This window comes from Odocoileus virginianus, chromosome 7, assembly GCF_023699985.2.
Source record: "Odocoileus virginianus isolate 20LAN1187 ecotype Illinois chromosome 7, Ovbor_1.2, whole genome shotgun sequence".
Classification (NCBI taxonomy): domain Eukaryota; kingdom Metazoa; phylum Chordata; class Mammalia; order Artiodactyla; family Cervidae; genus Odocoileus; species Odocoileus virginianus.
Window position 1 is genome coordinate 58,752,317 of NC_069680.1, and position 20,936 is coordinate 58,773,252.

Here is a 20,936-nt window from a genome sequence, read left to right on the forward strand (position 1 = left end):
TTTTAACAGGATTCTGAGGCAAAGCTTTTAAGATATATTGCTCAGGGATGACTTAATTTCGTACCTCAATTTTTATAGATCTTTTCTAAAAGCAGAAGATCTGAGAATAAATGGTTAACCACAACTTAAAATATGTTTTTCCTCCTCTGATTCTTAGAGAAAGAATGGAATAATTAGGAGCAGAAAAAAGGGATAAAGTTACACTCCAGGTCCCATTGTCCTAGTTTTTAATTACTAAAGCTTACCAAAATCTTGTCAAGATTCATTGTTCTAATTAAAAAAAAAAAGTAAAAATAGCTCTTCCGCGCCCCTATGCAATTCTGTAAAGCTTTGGGTCTAATAATCTTGTTCCTTCCACAGATCGAGTTATACAAAAAGACAAAGGCCCATATTATACACACCTTGGGGCAGGACCAAGTGTTGCTGCTGTCAGGGAAATCATGGAGAATAGGTGAGGAAATATGCTTCCCTGTTAAAATCATTCATTATTGGGGACCTAACTCAATGCAGAGATATGATCTCTGGGAACAAACAGGAGGTGAATGGAAAACCTTCAGGAATATGAGTTGGATGCTTCTTAGGGCCCAGGGAAAGCCCAGTGTCCTGGTGTCCCTGCTGAGTCATTCATCACATGAGCCATTGGAAACTCAATAAAGACCCTCACGGAGCAAGGCTGTCTTTGTTAAATGCAGACATACTTATTTTTATATTATTGTATAATCACAGAAATAGTTAAAATTATCTTTGTCAACACTACATTCACATTGGTTTTGCTTGTCTTGGAGCCAGGCCATTTTTTTAAAAAGAGTGGTTCTTAAGGACAGGTAAATAGAACTGGACAACACAAATACCTGCCACACACAAGCAACCTTTTAACAAAGTCATTAGTATGAGGACTGTTTGATTTTTGTGCTTCTGTAAATCTTTATCTTATGCCCATAAAGATGTTGAAAGTTTATTTCAATGATTTTCCCTTCACTGTGTTTCATACTTAGGTATGGTCAAAAAGGAAATGCAATAAGGATAGAAATAGTAGTGTACACAGGGAAAGAAGGAAAAAGCTCTAATGGGTGTCCAGTTGCTAAGTGGGTAAGTATTTTGTACTTATACACTTTCCAAAATGGATTTATTCTATATAAAAACTAAGTCAGTTAATTTTTTCCGTGAAAACATGGACTAGGAAAATACCCACCTCCCTTATTCCCAAGGAAAGAAGGAAGCTGTCTTAGCCTGGGCTTTTTATGTTAATGAACAAAAGGGTATGGTATTCCTAGTCTGTATGTAGTGATCTAGAGTCATCATTCTTACCAGTTTTTTTTTTGTTATTGTTGTTACTTTTTAGAGAATGTAGAGTGTGCTGATAATTTAGACAGCACAAATAAATAGTAAATAAATATATATGTGTGTGTTTTACTTGCTCAGTTATCTGACTCATTGCAACCCCATGGACTGTAGCCTGCCAGACTTCTCTGTCCATGGACATCTCCAGGCAAGAATTCTGGAATGGGTTGCCATTCCCTTTTCCAGGGGATCTTCCCAACCCAGGGACTGAACCCGGGTCTCCTGCATTGCAGGCAGATTCTTTACCATCTGAGCCACCAGGGAAGCCCATGAATACTGGAGTGGGTAGCCTCTCCCTTCTCCAGGGGATCTTCCCAACCCAGGAATCGAACCAGGGTCTCCTGCATTGCAGGCAGATTCTTTACCATCTGAGCCACAAGGGAAACCCAAGAACACTGGAGTGGGGAGCCTAACCCTTCTCCAGGGGATCTTCCCGACCCAGGAATTGAACCAGGGTCTCCTGCATTGCAGCCGGAGTCTTTACCAGCTGAGCTACTGGGAGAGCCCACTTGTTTCATGGGCCCACCATAGTGAAGGTCATGTGATATTGAAGGCAAAATAAAAAATTTTACAACATATTCCCCCAAATTATTTGTATAACTACTCTTGAGTTTTCTAAAATTGTGGTGCTATCAGAGGTAAGAACTGGATTTAGCTTCTTTTGGAAGTTCTCAGCAGAGAAACAGTGTCATTATTTTCAGGAGGATATTCACATTCACAAGTATGTTGACCAGTTTCTTTGGAAATTTGCACTAAAGGATCATTTGAGATCCTGTCCTATCATTTGTTTATAATGATGGCTATCATGATGATAGTAAATAATAACAGTAACCACTACCTTTCATTAAATATCAGGCACCATGTTAAGTACTTGACATACATTGCCTCATTAATCCCCACAGAGGGACTCTTAAGATTTTGAAAAAGGAAAAGTCATTATTTTTATGCCCATTTCAGAAGAACAAAAAACATTTAAAAAAAAAAAAAGAGAGAGTTTGAACCTGGCTATTCCTGAAGCAAGATGATTGGCGCACCTTCATCTATTCTAGCAAACTGTATGTCTTTGTTTGTTTCGGTTTTGATCTGACATGTGGGATCTTAGTTCCCTGACCAAGGATTGAACCTATGCTCCCTACAGTGGGAGGGAGCACAGGGAATCCTAACCACTGCACTGCCAGGGAAATCCCTATCTTGGTTATTTTTCAACCAACCTCTGGAAGGTGACAGCAGTGATGGGCATGAACACTAAATGTGTTAGAATGCTTTCAGTTTCTTCAATCTATCTGGAGTGCATAGTCTTGTCAAAATATCAAGTAATTCTCCATACATATAACACTACCTCAGACAGTGATGTAAATCTTTGTAGCACCCCTGACGTCTCCCTTTGCCTTTTCTCCATTGGTAACTCCATGTATAATAACCACTGTTTTAACCTCCATGTCTATAAAGATCTTTTAGATAATTTCTATATAATTAGAACCACACAGAATGTACTCTTTTGTATCTGTCTCCTTGCCCTCAGCATCTATAGGACATGGGTTCAATAGTTGGAGATACAGAAATCATGTGAAACTATGAATTGACTTGATAATAGAAGATATGTGTTAGGATGGGGAGAAGACAGGAGCCTGCATCTCTGATACCAGTAGAACTGCTGTGCGATCTAGTTTCTTTATCAGGGATTGAACCTGGGCCCCCTGTTTAGGGAGCTTGGAATCGACTTCTGGGCCACCAGGGAAGTCCCATTCGCAGGCTTCTTAAACCTGGATTTCTCTAATATAAGAGAATTTTTTTTTCACTTCTTTAAAACCTATTAGGAAGTTTTCTGTTTTATGCAATAAAAGTGAGTCCCAAATAAGATACCTGCCTTTAATTTGTTCAGTGTGGGTGAATTTGGAAGATAAATAGAATTTTAGGATGAGAAAGATAAGTGAAGGAACTTGTGTTTATTGAGAACTTTTCATTGGCAGGCTCTGGGCTAGATACTGGGGATACAAGTGTGAATTAAAGTTTATCAGTCATTTCATTGTGTAAATGGGAAGAAACTGGTCCTGAGTCATATCAACTATCACAAACACATTTTGGAGTAAAGTTCGCTTACTCTGTAGTAATGTGAATGTTTCCTAGAGTCATCCTGCTTCTCAAGAACTAACATTTCCTGAAATGCTCCCTAGAAGTGTATGCTTCCCTAGAAGTGTAGAATTTGCCCAAGTTTCCTTAATGTTAGTGCTTGAGGTGACACTTGGAGCAGAGTGGTGTCCGTGCTTGTGAAGTACTGTTTCCCAAGGATCAACTTCTTGTCCTGCTGTGTACACTCCTGTCAACTCAGCTGTGAACATTACATGGTTTCTGAATTTCCACAATGTAAACCCAAACAAGTCAATCACCACATGTAAGAGTTTTGGTGAAGATAAACCAAAACACTGTTTAGTGATCTTTATTTTATGTTTTATTCACTCTTGAAGAAATTGTTTCAAAACATTTTAAAGTAAGAAATAATACACATTGTCTATTTTTTTCTATTGGGTTGTTTGGCTTCTATTGATTTTTATAGAAGGTCCTTTAGAAAAATAACCATTAGTGATAAGTTGCAAATATGTTTTCTGTTTGCTTTTTTTGTTGTTTTTTAATTTTGGAGATCTTAGTTCTCCGACGAGCAATGAAACTCACACCCCTTTCAGCGGAAGCACAGTCTTAACCACTGAACAGCCAAGGAAGTCCCTCTTTGTCATATGTTTTCACCATTTGATTTTTTAAATGAGATGGAAATTTAACTTAAATTTTTAATGAAAAACTTTGCTTTTATGGCTTTAGTGTAACTTAATTAGAAAAATCTTGACAACTTCTAGCTTATAAATATTTTTCAAATTTTCTTTTTATAATATTTGAATGGTTTCATTTTTTTTAAATTTCATTTTCATACTTACCTATTTTATTCCTCTTGTATATAAAATGTTAGTCACAACTTATATTTTTTCAACTGACTACCCAGTTAAACAACACTACTTACCTAAATAATTATTCATCTTCTTCCTGTTGATATATTTGTTCATATTTAGATTTTGTATTCTACCACATTGTTATGTTTCTACTGCATCATAATCAACTTACTCTGATTATTTGGGTTTAAAAATGTATTTCATATCTGATAAAGCTAATCCTTCAGCAATTTCCTGACTCTTCTTGCTTTGTTTATTTTTCCATATGAATTTATAATCACCAGTGTCTTTGTAAGAATACATTTCTTTTGATATTTTGATTGAAATCATTGGAGAAAGAATTTGGAGAATTTACATTTTTGATGTTTAGTTTTCTTATCCTACATGCTATCCTTTTCTGTTGATTCCTTTCTTTGTCCTTCTGTATTGTTTTTTTCCCATAGTTTACATGCTTCCTGTTTTTCAATTTATTTCTCTTGTGTATCTCAGGTATACAATCATATATCATGACAAATTTATATTCCCCGTTAAAATTTAAACTAGTAAATTCTTTTTTTCATTTAATACAGTTATTCTAATAAAGTAATTCCAAATTTATAAATTTCTTTAAACATGGTCTACTTATCTTTTTCCTCTCTTTAGTAAAGGCCTTCCAGAGTTTTCTCCTTAAGGGCCATCAGGGAAGGCCTCTTTGGGAGAGAACTTTTAAGCTGAGAACTGAGTGACAAGAAGGTGCCTTGGATGCAAAGAATACCCCTAAGGGCACAAGGAAGAACTTCCTAGGCTGAGAAAAAAGCAAGTACAAAGGTCGAGGAAGAGAGTATGTTCTTTAATAATCAGAAATCTAGTGAAGTAAAGGAGGTAGAGAATGGAAACAAGTGAATGTAAAACATTGGCAGAAGCAAGAGCCTAAGTGGTTTTATTAGGCCATCGTGAGTTTTAGTCCATGAATATGAAATCGTTGAAGTATTTTAACTTGGGATATGTTAAAATCCCCATGACTTCCCTCGTGTTTCATTGGTAAAGAATCTACCTGCAATGCAGGAGTTGCAGGAGACCTGGGTTTGATCCATGAGTCGGGAAGATCCTCTGGTGGAGAGCATGGTAACCCAATCCAGTATTTTTTTTTTTTTTTTTTAACTCTTTATGTGTTTATTTGGCCGTACCAAGTCTTAGTTCTCTAATCAGATATCAAACCCGGGCCCCCTGATTTGGGAGCACAAAAGTCTTAGCCACTGGTCCACCAGGGAAATTCCCACTCGAGTATTCTTGCCTGCAGAATCACATGACCAGAGGAGCCTGGTGGGCTACAGTCCATGGGGTCTCAAAGAGTGGGACACAACTGAATGGACTGAGCATGCGAGCGCACACACACACACACATTATCTACCTGATTTATGTTTTATAAAGAGCCATCTGAGAAGGAAATGGCAACCCACTCCAGTACTCTTGCCTGGAGAATCCCATGTACAGAGGAGCCTGGTCCACAGAGGAGCCTAGTCCACAAGGTCGCAAAGAGCCAGGCATGACTTCACTTTCACTTTTAAGCTTATTGAATTATTATTCTTGATGAGCTCTATTGTTGCTGCTTTTCAGATTACTCAGATTTAGTAGCTTTGAACAACAAACGTTTATCATCTCATCAGTTTTCCGAGTCAGAAATCTGTCTGTGGGTAACTTAGCAGGGTGCTTCCAGAAGAGGTCTTTTCAGAACTTTCTTTTCAGAACTTGACTGGAGAGGGAGTTAATGGAGAGTCTACTTCCCATGTCATTTGCAGGAGGCTTTAGTTACTTTTTCTATTTGGATATGCCGGGTCTTAGCTGTGGCACTTGGGATACTCATGTGGAATATTGCGTTGCAGCGCTCGGACTCTCTAGCTGTGGCACGAGGCCTGGTTATCCCACAGCCTGTGGGATCTTAGTTCCCTGAGCTTTGATAGAACCCAGGACTACTGTACTGCAAGGCAGATTCTTTTTTTCCCTCCAAACTTTGAACTTTTTATTTTGTATTGGCGTATAGCTGATTAACCATGTTGTGCTAGTTTCAGGTGAAAGCCAAGGGACTCAGCCAACCTGTGTGTGCATTCATTCTCCCCCAAACCCCTCTCCCTTCCAGGCTGGCGCGTGACATTCAGCAGAGTTCCATGTGTGTATGCAGTAGGTGGCTAGAAGGATTCTTAACCACTGGATAGCCAGGGAAGTCCCAAGACTCACTTTCTTATCATAGGACTTCTTAAGTGTTTTCTCAGTCATAGCAGCTTATTTTTCCCCAGGGTGAATCAATCAAAATATAACAAGGAAGCCACAATGTCATTTATGATATTAACCTCAGAAGTTGCTACATAGCTGACCCTTATTTAGTATAGGAGGGGACTATGCAGGGACAAAAATATTAGGTGGTGGTGATGATTGGGGGCATCTTAGAGAGAGGCTATTCATAAAATTCAGTATTTCTTCTTCACTAAAAATATCAATATGCCAAGTGAAAGTGTTAGTCACTCATCTGTGTCTGACTCTTTGCAAGCCCATGGACCACACAGGCTCCTCTGTTCATGGAATTCTCCAGGCAAGAGTAGTGGAGTGGGTAACCATTCCCGTCTTCAGGGTATCTTCCCAACCCAGGAATAGAACCCAAGTCTCCCTCATTGCAGGCAGATTCTTTAGCTTCTGAGCTATCAGGGAAACCCGTATCAGTATTTTGAAGACTACATTGACATTGTAAAATGTAACTATTTTCCTTAGCTCCAGCTTCTCTAAAGGCAAAAAAAAAATTAATTTGTAGATCTTAATTCACAAAATAATGCTGTTAAACATCAACATTCTTCATTATGGAATATGTCAAGAAAAAAGGTCATACAGTTAGAGTTTACCTATGATTATAAATTGAATACTCTTCAAGCTACTACCTGGAGAAGGAAATGGCAACCTATTTTCCAGTATTTTGTCTGAAAAATCCCTTGGCAGAGGAGCCTGGTGAGTTCATAGGGTCGCAAAGAGGACACAACTGAGCAACCGAGCACGCAGGCGACTACCTAGGTGAAAAAGACAACGTTGCTCGGTTCTCAGAGACCCTAAGAACCACCTCCCACCTTATGTATTTCCTTATGGTATGGTTACTGTTTTTTTGTGTTTTGCCCCTACATAATACCTTGCACATTTGTAGAAGTAAGTGGTAGGGATTGTAGAAGTAACATAGGTTTGTTAATCTGTATCTGTTTGATACTTGCGACTGAGTAATTTTACTTACTTGCCTTTGAGTAACAAAGCATGAGGAGAAGGAAATGGCAACCCACTCCAACTCCAGTATTTTTGCCTGGGAAATCCCATGGACAGAGGAACCTGGTAGGCTACAGTCTATGGGATCTCAAGAGTCAGACAAGACGTAGCAACTAAACCACCACCACCAGCAAGGCATGATGTATACTCATGGCAGCTGGCTTCCCCTTGACTAAATGATCCAAAAGAGCAAGGTGGCTGGGTTAAGTGGTAGGATTTTGGATGATTCTTCCTTTCTTTCATCCCTTCTGTAGCATAACAGTAATTACACTGATAGAATTTTTCAGTTGCATTGCAGAATTTATATATATATATATGTATATATATAGTATTGCTTTAAACTTACTTTTCATCTTGCATAGTTTACATTTGTCTGGTATTTGATATTAAACAACCTAAATCAAGCATTTTGTGATTTGATGTATATTTTCTAAAGTGTGTGTGCAGACTTATGTGTGGTAATAGTGGTTTAATTCTTTTTTAGATATTTATTTTTTATTTGGCTTCACTGATCTTAGTTGCAGCATCTGGGATCTAGTTCCCTGACCAGGGATCCAACCCAGGCCCCCTGCAATGGGAGCATGGAGTTTTAGCCACTGAACCACCAGGGAAGACCCTAGTGGTTGAATTCTATCCTACTCTTATCATGCTGCACTTGCTTTCTTTTCTTGAAGGGAGTTGTTAGGGTTAGGTCATACACAGGAAGCCTAACAACATGTTCTAACTCGGCAGCAGAACTTTCTAAGCCAGTCTCACTGTGTTTTGCCTTTGTTCTTAAAACAGTTTTAATCTTTTCTTCAAAATCTTTCTTCTTTACCAGGTGGTCTTTAACACTTCCCATAATTGTTAATTTTTGACAGACATTTCTAACTCTTCCTGTCTTTTGTGTTTTGGCAGGGAGTAGTTATATCTTGTTATTCAGTAGATTTTGATGGAAAGGGCGATATAGTTTCTTTAATACACTAAGCTCTGTTAACTCTCTTTACTACAGTTGACTCCAATGCTGAGAAATTCAGACCAGGCCCAAGTCCATGGGTTACCCTACCTAGGATTGTTATTAGTCAGTAGAGCAGGTGTGACAATGTGTACAACTGAATGTTTTGTTGCCTACTTGAGTGTGAAGTGACCAGAGTTTTAGGGTGTCTTGTAAACGAAGCTGATGTATCTAAAGGTTTTAGAACCATCTTGCCTTGATTGGTACACATATCTTCAAAAACTTCCCATTTTATGAATTCCTTTCTTCCAAGATTTTGACTCTTACCTGCCTTGAATGTCTTCAAGCTGCACTATAGTGCTGCTTATGTCTGTGCCCAGATTAGGCACTCTGTGTATATTAACATGTCAGAATAATAGATGGGCAGTAATGGGCTGGCTAATTGTCTGCAAAATCTAGCTAATGTGAAAAAAACATTTAATACTTCAGTGATTAAAATTGGGCAAAAACCAGAGAGGTTGGTACTGACTAACATTTTCACTGTTCTTTCTTTTTTTGTTATAAAACATTTTTCTTCATTACTGCTTACCAATGTACCATTAGAACTACTTTTATGTTTGCTTACTTGCTTATAGTAAGATCAAATTGCCAATGTCCGTTGGATCAAAGAAAAAGCAAGAGAGTTCCAGAAAAACATCTATTTCTGCTGTATTGACTATGCCAAAGCCTTTGACTATGTGGATCACAACATACTGTGGAAAATTCTTAAAGAGATAGGAATATCAGAGCACCTTACCTGCCTGCTGAGAAATCTGTATGCAGGTCAAGAAGCAACAGTTAGAATCAGATCTGAAACAACGGACTGGTTCAAAATCGGGGAAGGAGTTCATCAAGGCTGTTTATTGTCACCCTGCTTATTTAACTTATATGCAGAGTACATCATTCAAAATGCCTGGCTGAATGAAGCACAGCTAGAATCAAGATTGCTGGGAGAGACATATCAATAACCTCAGATATGCAGATGACACCTCCTTTATGGCAGAAAGCAAAGAAGTAAAGAGCCTCTTGATGAAAGTGAAAGAGGAGAGTGAAAAAGTTGGCTTAAAACTCAACATTCAGAAAACAAAAATCATGTCATCTGGTCCCGTCACTTCATGGCAAATAGATGGGGAAACAATGGAAACAGTGACTGACTTTATTTTGGGGGGCTCCAAAATCACTGCAGATGGTGAATGTAGCCATGAAATTAAAAGATGATTGCTCCTTGGAAGAAAAGCTATGACCAACCTAGACAGCATATTAAAAAGCAGAGACCTTACTTTGGCAACAATGTCCATCTAGTCAAAGCTATGGTTTTTCCAATAGTCATGTACGGATGTGATAGTTGGACTGTAAAGCAAGCTGAGCACTGAAGAATTGATGCTTTTGAACTGTGGTGTTGGAGAAGGCTCTTGAGAGTCCTTTGGACTGCAAGGAGACCAAACCAGTCAATCCTAAAGGAAATCAGTCCTGAATATTCATTGGAAGAACTGATGCTGAAGCTGAAACTGCAAAACTTTGGCCACCTGATGTGAAGAACTGACTCATTGGAAAAAGACCCTGATGCTGGGAAAGATTAAAGGCGGGAGGAGAAGGGGATGACAGAGGATGAGATGGTTGGATGGCATCACTGACTTGATGGACATGAGTTTGAGCATGCTCTGGGAGTTGGTGATGGACAGAGAAGGCTGTCGTGCTGCAGTCCATGGGGTCGCAAAGAGTGGGACACAACTGAGTGACTAAACTGAACTGACTTGCTTATAGTGTTCATTTTTTAAGGAAAGTTTTTATTGAACTATAAAATACACAAAGAAAACTACACAAATCATAAGTGTGCAGGCCATTGAAGTTTTACAAAGTCAAACCATCCAGATTAAGAAATAAAACATCACACCAACCCCAGAACACCCCTCATGCATCCAATCACCACCACCCCTCCAAAAATGGGGTTGAAGTTCATTAGCTATAATATATGGGACATATTTTAATTTTTAAAAAAATTTTTTTATTTTGTGTTGGGGCTTCCCTGGTAGCTCAGACTTTAAAGAATCTGCCTGCAATGCAAGAGACCCGTTTTCAGTCCCTGGGTCGGGAAGATCCCTGGGAGAAGGGAGTGGCAACCCACTCCAGTATTCTTGTCTGGAGAATTCCATGGACAGAGGAGCCTGGTGGGCGGCAGTCCATGGGGTCGCAAAGAGTAGAACACAGCTGAGCAACTAAGCATAGCACAGCCAATTTACAATGTTGTGGCAGTTTTAGGTGAACAGCAAAGGGAAGGAAGCGGAGAAAGATTTAAATGATGTTAATCCATGGATGATTTTGGGTTTTGAGAGGTAGTGGTGGCCTCCATCATTTTGTATTGAAAATTTAACTCTAATTTTCTCTCATGGTTATGGATAAACTCAAAAAGTGATTGATCTCTCTTGGGTAATATAAGCCACACTTGACATAAATGTTGCTCCTAGCTTTAACTATAGTTTTTTCTTCTGCAGAGCTTGGATTTTTGTTGGAGCTAATGCAGGAACCTAGTTACCTTCGCATCTTTATTGCTAAGGTTAATATTACAAGGACTGTTTAATTCCTTTTTTTTAATTTTAAAATAAAAATAGGGTGACATGTATTCTTATCACCGATTCACATTAGTGTATGCTGGAAGCCAGCACAATATTGTAAGGCAGTTATCCTCCAATTAAAAATTTTAAAAAATTTAAGAAGAACAATAAAATAAAAGTAAAATTAAATTCAATGTTAATTTGTGTTCATGTAGAAAATTAAAACTCCATATTAAATTTCAAAACAATTTATAATTTTAAAACACATCTCATTTTTCCCCTTCAGAGATAATGATTTTTAGCAGTTTTGAGTATACCCAAATGAAGAGTAAGGATGTTAAAAATTGGGTACCTGCTAAAGCATGTTAAGCAGCGAGTGAAGTCAATATATTAATAATTCTACAACTTCCTAAATTTCAAGAATGTTTGATTAAGTGAACATAGGGTGTTTTTTATTTTAGCAGAAACTACTCATGAGATTTTGCTTCTCTGCATACTGAAATTGAATATATAGCTCAATTCTTCAGGAGTGGTTTGAATTCACTATTAGATATTATTTTTTAAAAAAGGCATCAAAGAACTAGTTTAATGTAAGAAAAAATTGCTGGAAATGGATAAATTTTTTCCAATTTTTTGTGTTTGTGTGTGTAATAAAGTTTAATTAAAGTATAAAGGAGATAGAGAAAGCTTCTGACATAGACATCAGAAGGGGGTAGAAAGAGGACCCCCTTGCTAGTGTTAGCAATGGAGTTATATACTCTCCAATGAATCCAAAGAATGTCTGGAGGTTGTAAAGAGCTCACTGGACCTACTCCCATGCTTTACATTTCAAGTGTTATATTTACATAAAAAATTTTTTTTTGATTGGAGGATAATTGTTATACAAGGTTGTGTTGGTTTCCACCATCACCAAATTCTTAATTCATGGTAAAGAATAAACCTTTTTCTTATTTTTTAAAGATTTAAATAGAAAAAATATATTAATCTACTGGTGAAAATCTATGTTGTCATTGTTAACTAGCAATTAAAAATAACTACCTTGCTTAAATTTGCATTTTAACTAGGAAAATTAGGTTTCTTCATATATTTATTAGCCATTTTTATTTCTTCTATGAATTCATTTTTTTTTTCATTTATTTTTATTAGTTGGAGGCTAATTACTTTACAATATTGTAGTGGTTTTTGCCATACGTTGACATGAATCAACCATGGATTTACATGTGTTCCCCATCCCGATCCCCCTCCCGCCCCCCTCCCCATCCCATCCCTCTGGGTCTTCCCAGTGCACCAGCCCGGAGCACTTGTCTCATGCGTCCAACCTGGGCTGGTGATCTGTTTCACCCTAGATAATATACATGTTTCGATGCTGTTCTCTTGAAACATCCCACCCTCGCATTCTCCCACAGAGTCCAAAAGTCTGTTCTTCACATCTGTGTCTCTTTTTCTGTTTTACATACAGGGTTATCATTACCATCTTTCTAAATTCCATATATATGCGTTAGTATCCTGTATTGGTCTTTATCTTTCTGTCTTACTTCACTCTATAATGGGCTCCAGTTTCATCCATGTCATCAGAACTGATTCAAATGATGAATTCACTATTCATAGCCTTTTTTTGTTGAGATTATTTTTTGCATTTTTGTAAATAAAACTTTATCATATATTTGCCATTATCTCATACTAGATTTTCTTTTAGCTTTAGTGATCTGACTGTTATCTTAGTATGAAAGTGAAAGTGTTAGTGGCTCAGTTACCTCCTATTCTTTTGGACTGTAGCCTGCCAGGCTCCTCTGTTCATGGAGTTCTCAGGCAAGAATGCTGGAGTGGTAGCCATTCCCTTCTCCAGGGGAATCTTCCCAACCCAGGGATCGAACCCAGATCTCCTTCATTTCAGGCAGATTCTTTACCCTCTGAGCCACCAGGGAAGACCTATTTTATAGGAGCTTGAAATGCTTAGTAGGTCAAACTTACGTCACTTAATACATGCCTTAGAGATTTTTCATCTTGCTGTGGAAACTTTTTCCACCCTAATACTATAAAAATAGTGTCTCCCGTATTCTTTTTTTTTTTTAATTTTATTTATTTATTTGGCTGCTCTGGGTCTTAGTTGTAGCACGTGGGATCTAGCTCCCTGACCAGGGGTGGAACCTGGGCCTCCTGCACTGGGAGCTCAGAGTCTCAGCCACTGGACCACCAGGGAAGTCCCTCCCGTATTCTTACAATTTTATGTATTGGTTTAGTATTTGGTTAAAAATGTTTTGTTTTTTTTTTAATTTGGTTGTACCTCATTGCATGCAGAATCTTAGTTCCCAGACCAGGGATTGAATGTGTCCTCTGCAGTGGAAACGTGAAGTCCTAACCACTGGACCACCAGGGAATTTGCCCCAGTTTTCTGTTGTTGGTCATTGACCCATTAGGGAAGACCATTCCTAGGCTGGTACTACATTTTTTGCTATAGCTTTGCAGAAAAGTTTTAAATTTAAAAGGACATTTATCTTTCATGTGTAAAAAGTCTTTTTCATGACTTAATATTCATTTATTCTTTCATATGAACTTTTAGAAACTAAGTATATGTAGAATGGGGAATAAATTGGTGACTAAAATAAAATCTTTCAATGTCTGACCTTCCATCTAGGAACAACTTAATAAAGATTTACTTACATGCATTTCCCTTAAGATAATTCTCACAGCTATATTTAATTTAATGTTTAAGCTGTAAACCAATTTTCTCTTTGATTATTGCTGGTATATATTAAACCTTTGATTCTTCAAAATTTGTAAGTAGCCACCTGTGTTATTCTCTTTAAAAATCCAGTAAAGTTTTGCTTCTCTTTAGTTTCTTATGAGGACTCAAATCTATAAAAAATAATTGTCTCCAAATTATAATAATACTTGTTTTTAAAGTATGTTTTAAAAATCATCTTCAATTCTAGTTTTCAGAAACAATAGTTTGATTAGCCTTTGTTCAGATATCTGCAGGTACCTGTAAATGTAGTAATTCTGACCCAACAAACACAATGCTTTGTTTCCAAAAGAACAGTTATATAATTATATATAATTATTACAGTCTATACTGTAAGGTAAATTAATGATTATAATCAAAGATAATTAAATGCCAACATACTATTTACCAACATTATGATTATTTTATTGTTTGTGCAAAGCAAGAGTGTGTATATCTAGAATTCTCTGGATTTTGGAGTCAGGCGAATAAAAAACTACTTAAGTAATTCCATTACCCATGTAAATGTACTATGGCTAGAAGTCAAGCTTGACTGCTATATAGAAAGTGTATTCCATTTTTGAGATTCTTCTTTCCATATTTTTTTTTCTTCTATGTCTTAAGAATATAAAAAAATTGTTACCTACAGCTCCTTCCTCATAAATTACAACAGTAACTTTGTTTCTCAGAACAGTATTCTCTTCCAGAGTGGCCTTAAACCCCCTAGATGGTCAGAGATTATTTAGAATATCTGAGATGATCATTCTTGATCATTGTCTATCATGCCTCAAGAGCTCCCAGTTTAGAATTTAAATAGGTTATCCCGTCCAGACCAAGTTAACAGAAATAATTTAGAATGTACATTTCAGAGCTGTACATAGATAGGCTGTTGAAGCAGAAAAATTGATCGTCTAGAATAAGGGGACTCCATCATAGAAATGCTAGGAAATTTTTTCCTAATGATCATCAGACTGATCTTTTACTGCCATTTCTGGAGATATTCAGTACTATCCCAGTGATTACCACTGATACTTTAACTGCCAAAGAAAGTCTAGATCCTCAAAACCTTTGTGAAGCAGTTGAAACTATTGGTTCTACTCCCTCTTCTGGGAAGTTGCTCGTGGTTTCTAGGGGAAAAACAGGTTTTCGCCATCAATTTTCACCAACTCAAGTCAGGCTGTCTATAATATACCCTCTTAGGTCATCTTGTTCATGACTACACGTTGCATCATCTATGTGCTAGTTAATCCCTGTCACTCGCCTGCTTGAGAATGGCTTTTAGAGGGAGCGGAGAGAGAGGAAACCAAGAGCAGCTTTTGGTGGGTACAGGAAGGACTTTATTGAGCTGTTGACCTTTGAGCTACATCTTAAAAACTGAACAAGAAGTTCTCTCAGAAATTGAACCAATTATGCATATTAACTTGATGAAGGGAGTTTTATAATCACAGGGTCCATTTGATATGGCTACAAGTGGCAGAATTCTTCCTTAAATAACACCTCTACTTTGTAGACTGGTTTTCCAAAAATCTTAGAATTGCCATTGGATTGGCTTGGCCAAAAAGTTCTTTCAGGTTTGTCCTTGTGATCTTACAGATAAACCTGAATGATTTTTTTTTTTTTTTGCCAATCCAATACTAGCTTATTTCTGGTGGCAAGCTATTTTTTCAGTTTTTTAGGACGGGTAATATCCACGAGGGTTTTCCAGGTGGCACAGTGGTAAAGAATCCACCTGAAAATGGATTTACCACAGTGGTAAAGAATACAGGAGACTCAGGAGATGCTCGTTCAATCCCTGGGTCAGGAAGATCCCCTGGAGTAGGAAATGGTTACCACTGCAGTATTCAGTATGGGGTATATTTTTAGCAGAAGTATTAAAAGAATGTATGATGTTTCATAAGATATAACAATTGAATGTCATATAATATAAGAATATTAAAAAGTGACAGGACAGTAGTCATGAACTTTATATTACTCAAATTTTGGACACATCATTTACCATCTAAAGTGATTCTGGGGACTCCCCTGGAGGTCCAGTCATTAATACTCCATGCTTCCAATGCAGGTGGCACAGGATTCCATCCCTAGACGGGGAACTAAGATCCCACATGGTGCTTGGCCACGGTAAATAAATAAAATAAAAAGTAAAGTGAATCTGTTGTGAGACCCTGGCTTCAACCACTTACCAATTAATATTTTGTTCCAGTTACCAAAAAATGTGATTTTTGCCAAGTGTTTTAAAATTTGGACTGTTTGTATCACTTAAAATCTGTTTCTGAAATAAGAGTTTCTGTCTTATTAATAGCATAACTTGTTTTTGAAATTTTTATAAAATCCAACCACATTGGGTTTTTGTGGTTTTTAACCATTCCTTCAACAAATATTTAATGAGAGTCTTCCGTGAGCTGAGTTCTGTTCTCAGGAGCCAAGTATGCATTAAAAAAGCAAAGAAACTTAGTGGCTAATATTTATTAGATCCTAGGTCTGTGCTACTATAGAAAAGTTAAGAAACTTGCTACAGTGTCATGAGCCAGTAAGTGACTAAGCAGTTTCTGGTTTTTGTTTTAAATTTAGATTAAGAAAAAAAATTTTAGATGAAGGTTCACTATTTTAGTATAACATATATGCAGAAGACTTCACAAATCCTTCGATCACAGGTTTTCTAAAGTGCACACACTTGTGTAACCAGCAGTCACCATTACCTGCCCCTCTGAATCTCTCCTGCCCTCTACCGTTATTGATTAATCCTGTCTAATTTGAACCTTATGTAAATGCAGTCTTGCAGTATGTAGTTTTCTGCATACATCGGCTATCTCACAGCATTATAATTGTGAGACTAAGCAATGTTTTTTGTAAATGTAGATCATTCTCATCTCATTGAGCTGTTCTCTGGTGATTAATGTTTGGGTTGTTATCACTTTCAGGTAGTGATGAATAGTGGTGCTGTCTTTGGGAAATACAAAAATATATTTCTGTTTGTTTTATACCTAGAAGTGGAATTGCTAGCAGATGGTGGAGGGGGGTGTTGCATATGTGCAGCTTGGGTCAATACAGTTTTCCAGAATGGTGGTCTGTTTTTGCATTCTCATGAATAATGTACAAGTTGCTCTACATCTTTCTCAACACGACATTTTCTTTTTCATTTCTTTCCTTCCTTTAAAAAAAAATTTTGGTAAAATAGCAATAATAAAAAATTTACTATCTTAACCATTTTTGAGTGTACAGTTCAGTAGTACTATATATTCACATTGTTTTAAACAGATCTCCCGAACATTTTCTTGAGAATAAGAAATTCTATCCTCATTAAACAATTCTCTATTTTTCTATCACCCTTGCCCCTCACACCATTCTAGTTTATGTTTCTATGAATTTGACTACTTTAGATAACTCATAAAATGTTTGTTTTTTCATGACTGTTTTATTTCATTTTGAATTATGTCCTCAAAGTTCATTCATTTGCAGTGTGTGACAGGATTTCCTTCCTTTTTGTGTCTATTCCTTTGTGTGCATACACAATATTTTATTTATCCTTTCATCTATTGATGATCATTTGGGTCAGTTTTACCTCAGGGCTCTTGTGAGTAGTGATGAAATGGACATGGGAATGCAAAGATCTGTTTCAGACTTTATTTTCATTTCTTTCTGGTTTATATTCAAAAGTGGGATTGCTGGGTCATATGATTGCCGGTTCTATTTTTAATTTTTTGAGGAACTTCATACTGTTTCGCATGGCAGTTAAACCATTTTAAAACCCCATTTAAATCCATGGCTGATTCATGTCAATGTATAGCAAAAACCACTACAATATTGTAAAGTAATTAGCCTCCAACTAATAAAAATAAATGGAAAGAAAAACCCCATTTACATATGTAGTGCTTTTGAATTTTTTTATTTTGCTAGATGACTAATAATGTTGAGCATATTTTCATATGCTCATCATCTGTTTGGATGTTGCCTTGTGTTTGTTTAACTTTCTTGGTCAATTTTCTGGTTTGCTTTTATTACTCATTTGAGGAAGTTCTTTATATATTTTGGGTAAGAATAGTTTGTTGTTTATATATATAGCAGATATGTCTCCCATTGTATTGATTGCTTTTATGCTTAATCTTTTATTAGTTAATATTTATGATAAACAGGAGTTCTTAATATATTCCAATATCTTGACATTTTCCTTTAGAATTATTAAATTTGGTGATCTGTTTTAAAATATTATATCCACTTCAAGGTCATGAAGGTATTTTCTTCTAAAAATTTTCTTCTAAAAATGTTTTGTCTTTTATAGTTAGATATACAGTATAATTTGTTACTAGTGTGAATTAGGCATCAAGATTCATTTTTTTCCCCCCATATGGATGTCTGTCCACTATAATTTATGGAAAAGATTACTTTTTGCATTGGACTGCAGTGTCATTTGTCATAGTCAAGTGATCACATATATATGGCTCTCCTGTGTTCTGTTTTATTCCATTGATCTGCTTATCTGTCACTGCACCAATACTAAACTGTCTTAATTATCATATCTTTGCAATCAGTCTTGATACCTGATTAATCATTTTTTCTGTCTTTGTTCCTTTTTTTCTACTTCTTGGTCCTTTGCATTTGCATATAAACTTTGCAAAACCTTTGTCCATTTCCATGCCCAAACAAACTAATTCTAGTAGGGCTTTGATCGGAATTGTATCAAATGTACCAAAAAACTTTGGGGAAATTAACATCATTATAATAATTACTATTCCATGAAAATAGTATGTCAATTTATTTAGGTCTTTAATTTCTTTCAATAATATTTCTATAATTTTCAGATGTCTCATACAAGTTTAATATTTGTCTTAGTTTGATTAGACTACTATGAGAAAATACCAGAATGGATGGCTTATAAACGGCAAATTCAGTTCTCACAGTTCTTTGGTTTTTAAGTTGAGGATCAGGGTGCCAGCATGATTGGTGGGTCCTTTTTCTCCATGTCTTCACATGGTAGAAGGAGCTAAAGAGACAAAGGGGTCTCTTATAAGAACACTGATGCCATTAGTGAGGGCTTCCTCCTCATGACCTAATTATCTCCATCTCCCAAAGTCTCTATTAATACCATTGTTTGGATCTAGGATTCATTATATGAATTTTGGATGAACATAAATACCCATAACACAGTGATACTTAAGCAGCTTACTGAAACTTTTAGAGACTCATTATGCTTAATTTTCTTTCATTCACTGAAAGAGCTATGGAAGATCTAGAAAAGGCACAAATACAATGAATAAATAGCATTTTAGCATTTCCTACACAAAGACTATCACTATAACTTTGTTGGTTTGACAGCATGAAGATTATGTGGTGTGATTTTGTTTGATACAATATCATTTTGCATTTGAGCTTATTTGGAAGCAAATGTATTTTTTGGCTGTAAAAGGACATAAAAACATAGAAAAAATTTTTAATGTAAATAATTGTGTTTAGGGGGAAGGTCCTAAAGCCAACTCTACTCAAGGGATGCCTTGGTAGCAATGATTGTTAACCATCTGGAGTGACAGAAGAAAGTGATATTGGGTAACTAACATCTTAAGAAGTTTCATCTCAAGTTTTTGTAATATTGTAGCAACAAAAATGGAATATTAATTATGCTATTGGGTGCTCCATTGTCCTCACAGGGTTGGGCAGTTTCATCATTTACTGATTACATACTGATTGATCTAATTAGTCTCTCTGTAATTTGCGATATGTGGAAGAAGTTTTAAGCATAGTAATTAAATGTAATTAACAAAAATAAACAGTAGGACCACAGTATTTTAAATACTTAGGAATCTTTTTTTAGCAACCCATGTGTATGATGCAGCATAAGATAAATGGTTAAATATTCCAAATTGCTTATAATTTGCATTCTCTGTCAGCTGGAACATCTTAATCTTAAGATGGGTATGATAACTATCTGTGGCAGCATGGAAAAAAATTGCAGAAATATTGCTTTATGTACGTATGAATTGTTTTTTATATGGCAAAACCATTTGCCCTAGGCAAATATCCATAGTTTTTCTCAGATGCTAAATATCAGTGCTCAGAGCTTATTTTTAATGTTGGGAGTACTAGGTTATTTCCATTTAGCTAGATTTATCCTGTTGTGGCAATTATGGAAGAGCAGATGAGTTAATTAGGCTCTTTTCCATGGGATTCTCTGTTGTCTGTTTTGCAGTACTGTGTCAACAGTGAAATAAAACACAAACTGTTTCCACAGATTTCTGTTCAGCCTATTTATTAGTCAAGTAACCTTGGATATCCTGTGATGAGTTGTGTGGAGGCAGCTAATCTAACAACTAAAGGCCTTATAGGCCTCAAATCTTTAAGAAATAGTAAGTTTAAAAAGCTAGAATGTAGTGATGAAGAACTTTAAAAGCCATATCCACTGCATTTGACATTAGGTTTCTTGTTTTCCATAAATGTATACATTCTGTTTTGGCAGGTTTTAAGAAGAAGCAGCGACGAAGAGAAAGTTCTTTGTCTGGTTCGACAGCGTACAGGCCACCACTGTCCAACAGCTGTGATGGTGGTGCTCATCATGGTGTGGGACGGCATTCCTCTCCCGATGGCTGACAAACTGTACTCGCAGCTTACCGAGAGTCTCAAGTCATACAATGGTCATCCCACGGACCGAAGATGCACGCTCAATGAAAAGTAATCAAATCTGTTTTGTACTGTTTTAACATCAGTTTTATGTCTTGTTAAATTGACTACCAAGTAGTAGACATATATATATATATAATAGGTGAGGACAGAATTTTAGGTATTATGCAACTGAAAAGAATGAACATTGCTTAAGAGAGAGACTTTATTTCATAGTGAGTTAAGGCCATTTTAGGATCTTTTCTTTAATTCTTTGCTTGTTTCCATTTTTGATACCTGATCTTTCTCAACCCTGGAGTCTGAAAGAGAGAGATTTTTCTATAAAGAATCAGCTCCTACATAGGAATTGTACCATATTCCATTTTCTCTAGCAATGTAAGAGGATATCCATTTTTCTATAGTTTTCATTGTAGTCAAACTTGAATTCTGCCCATTTAATAGGGGATAAATGTCTTAAATTTCTTTTGATTTGCATTTTTTATATTATGACTGAATATTTTTTCATATGGCTAAGAACATCTGCC

At 36.4% G+C, this 20,936-nt stretch overlaps 1 protein-coding gene across 4 annotated transcripts in view; it reads left to right on the forward strand.

The window, feature by feature from the left end:
• Positions 1–20,936, forward strand: part of TET1 (tet methylcytosine dioxygenase 1) — a 138,731-nt gene that overhangs the window by 92,995 nt on the left and 24,800 nt on the right. For all 4 annotated transcript variants that reach the window (XM_020869895.2, XM_070470742.1, XM_070470744.1 and 1 more), the window contains 3 exons: positions 361–451; positions 996–1,089; positions 20,252–20,463. In XM_020869895.2, the coding sequence (XP_020725554.2) occupies positions 361–451; positions 996–1,089; positions 20,252–20,463 (397 nt within the window). The remainder of the gene's footprint in view (positions 1–360; positions 452–995; positions 1,090–20,251; positions 20,464–20,936) is intronic.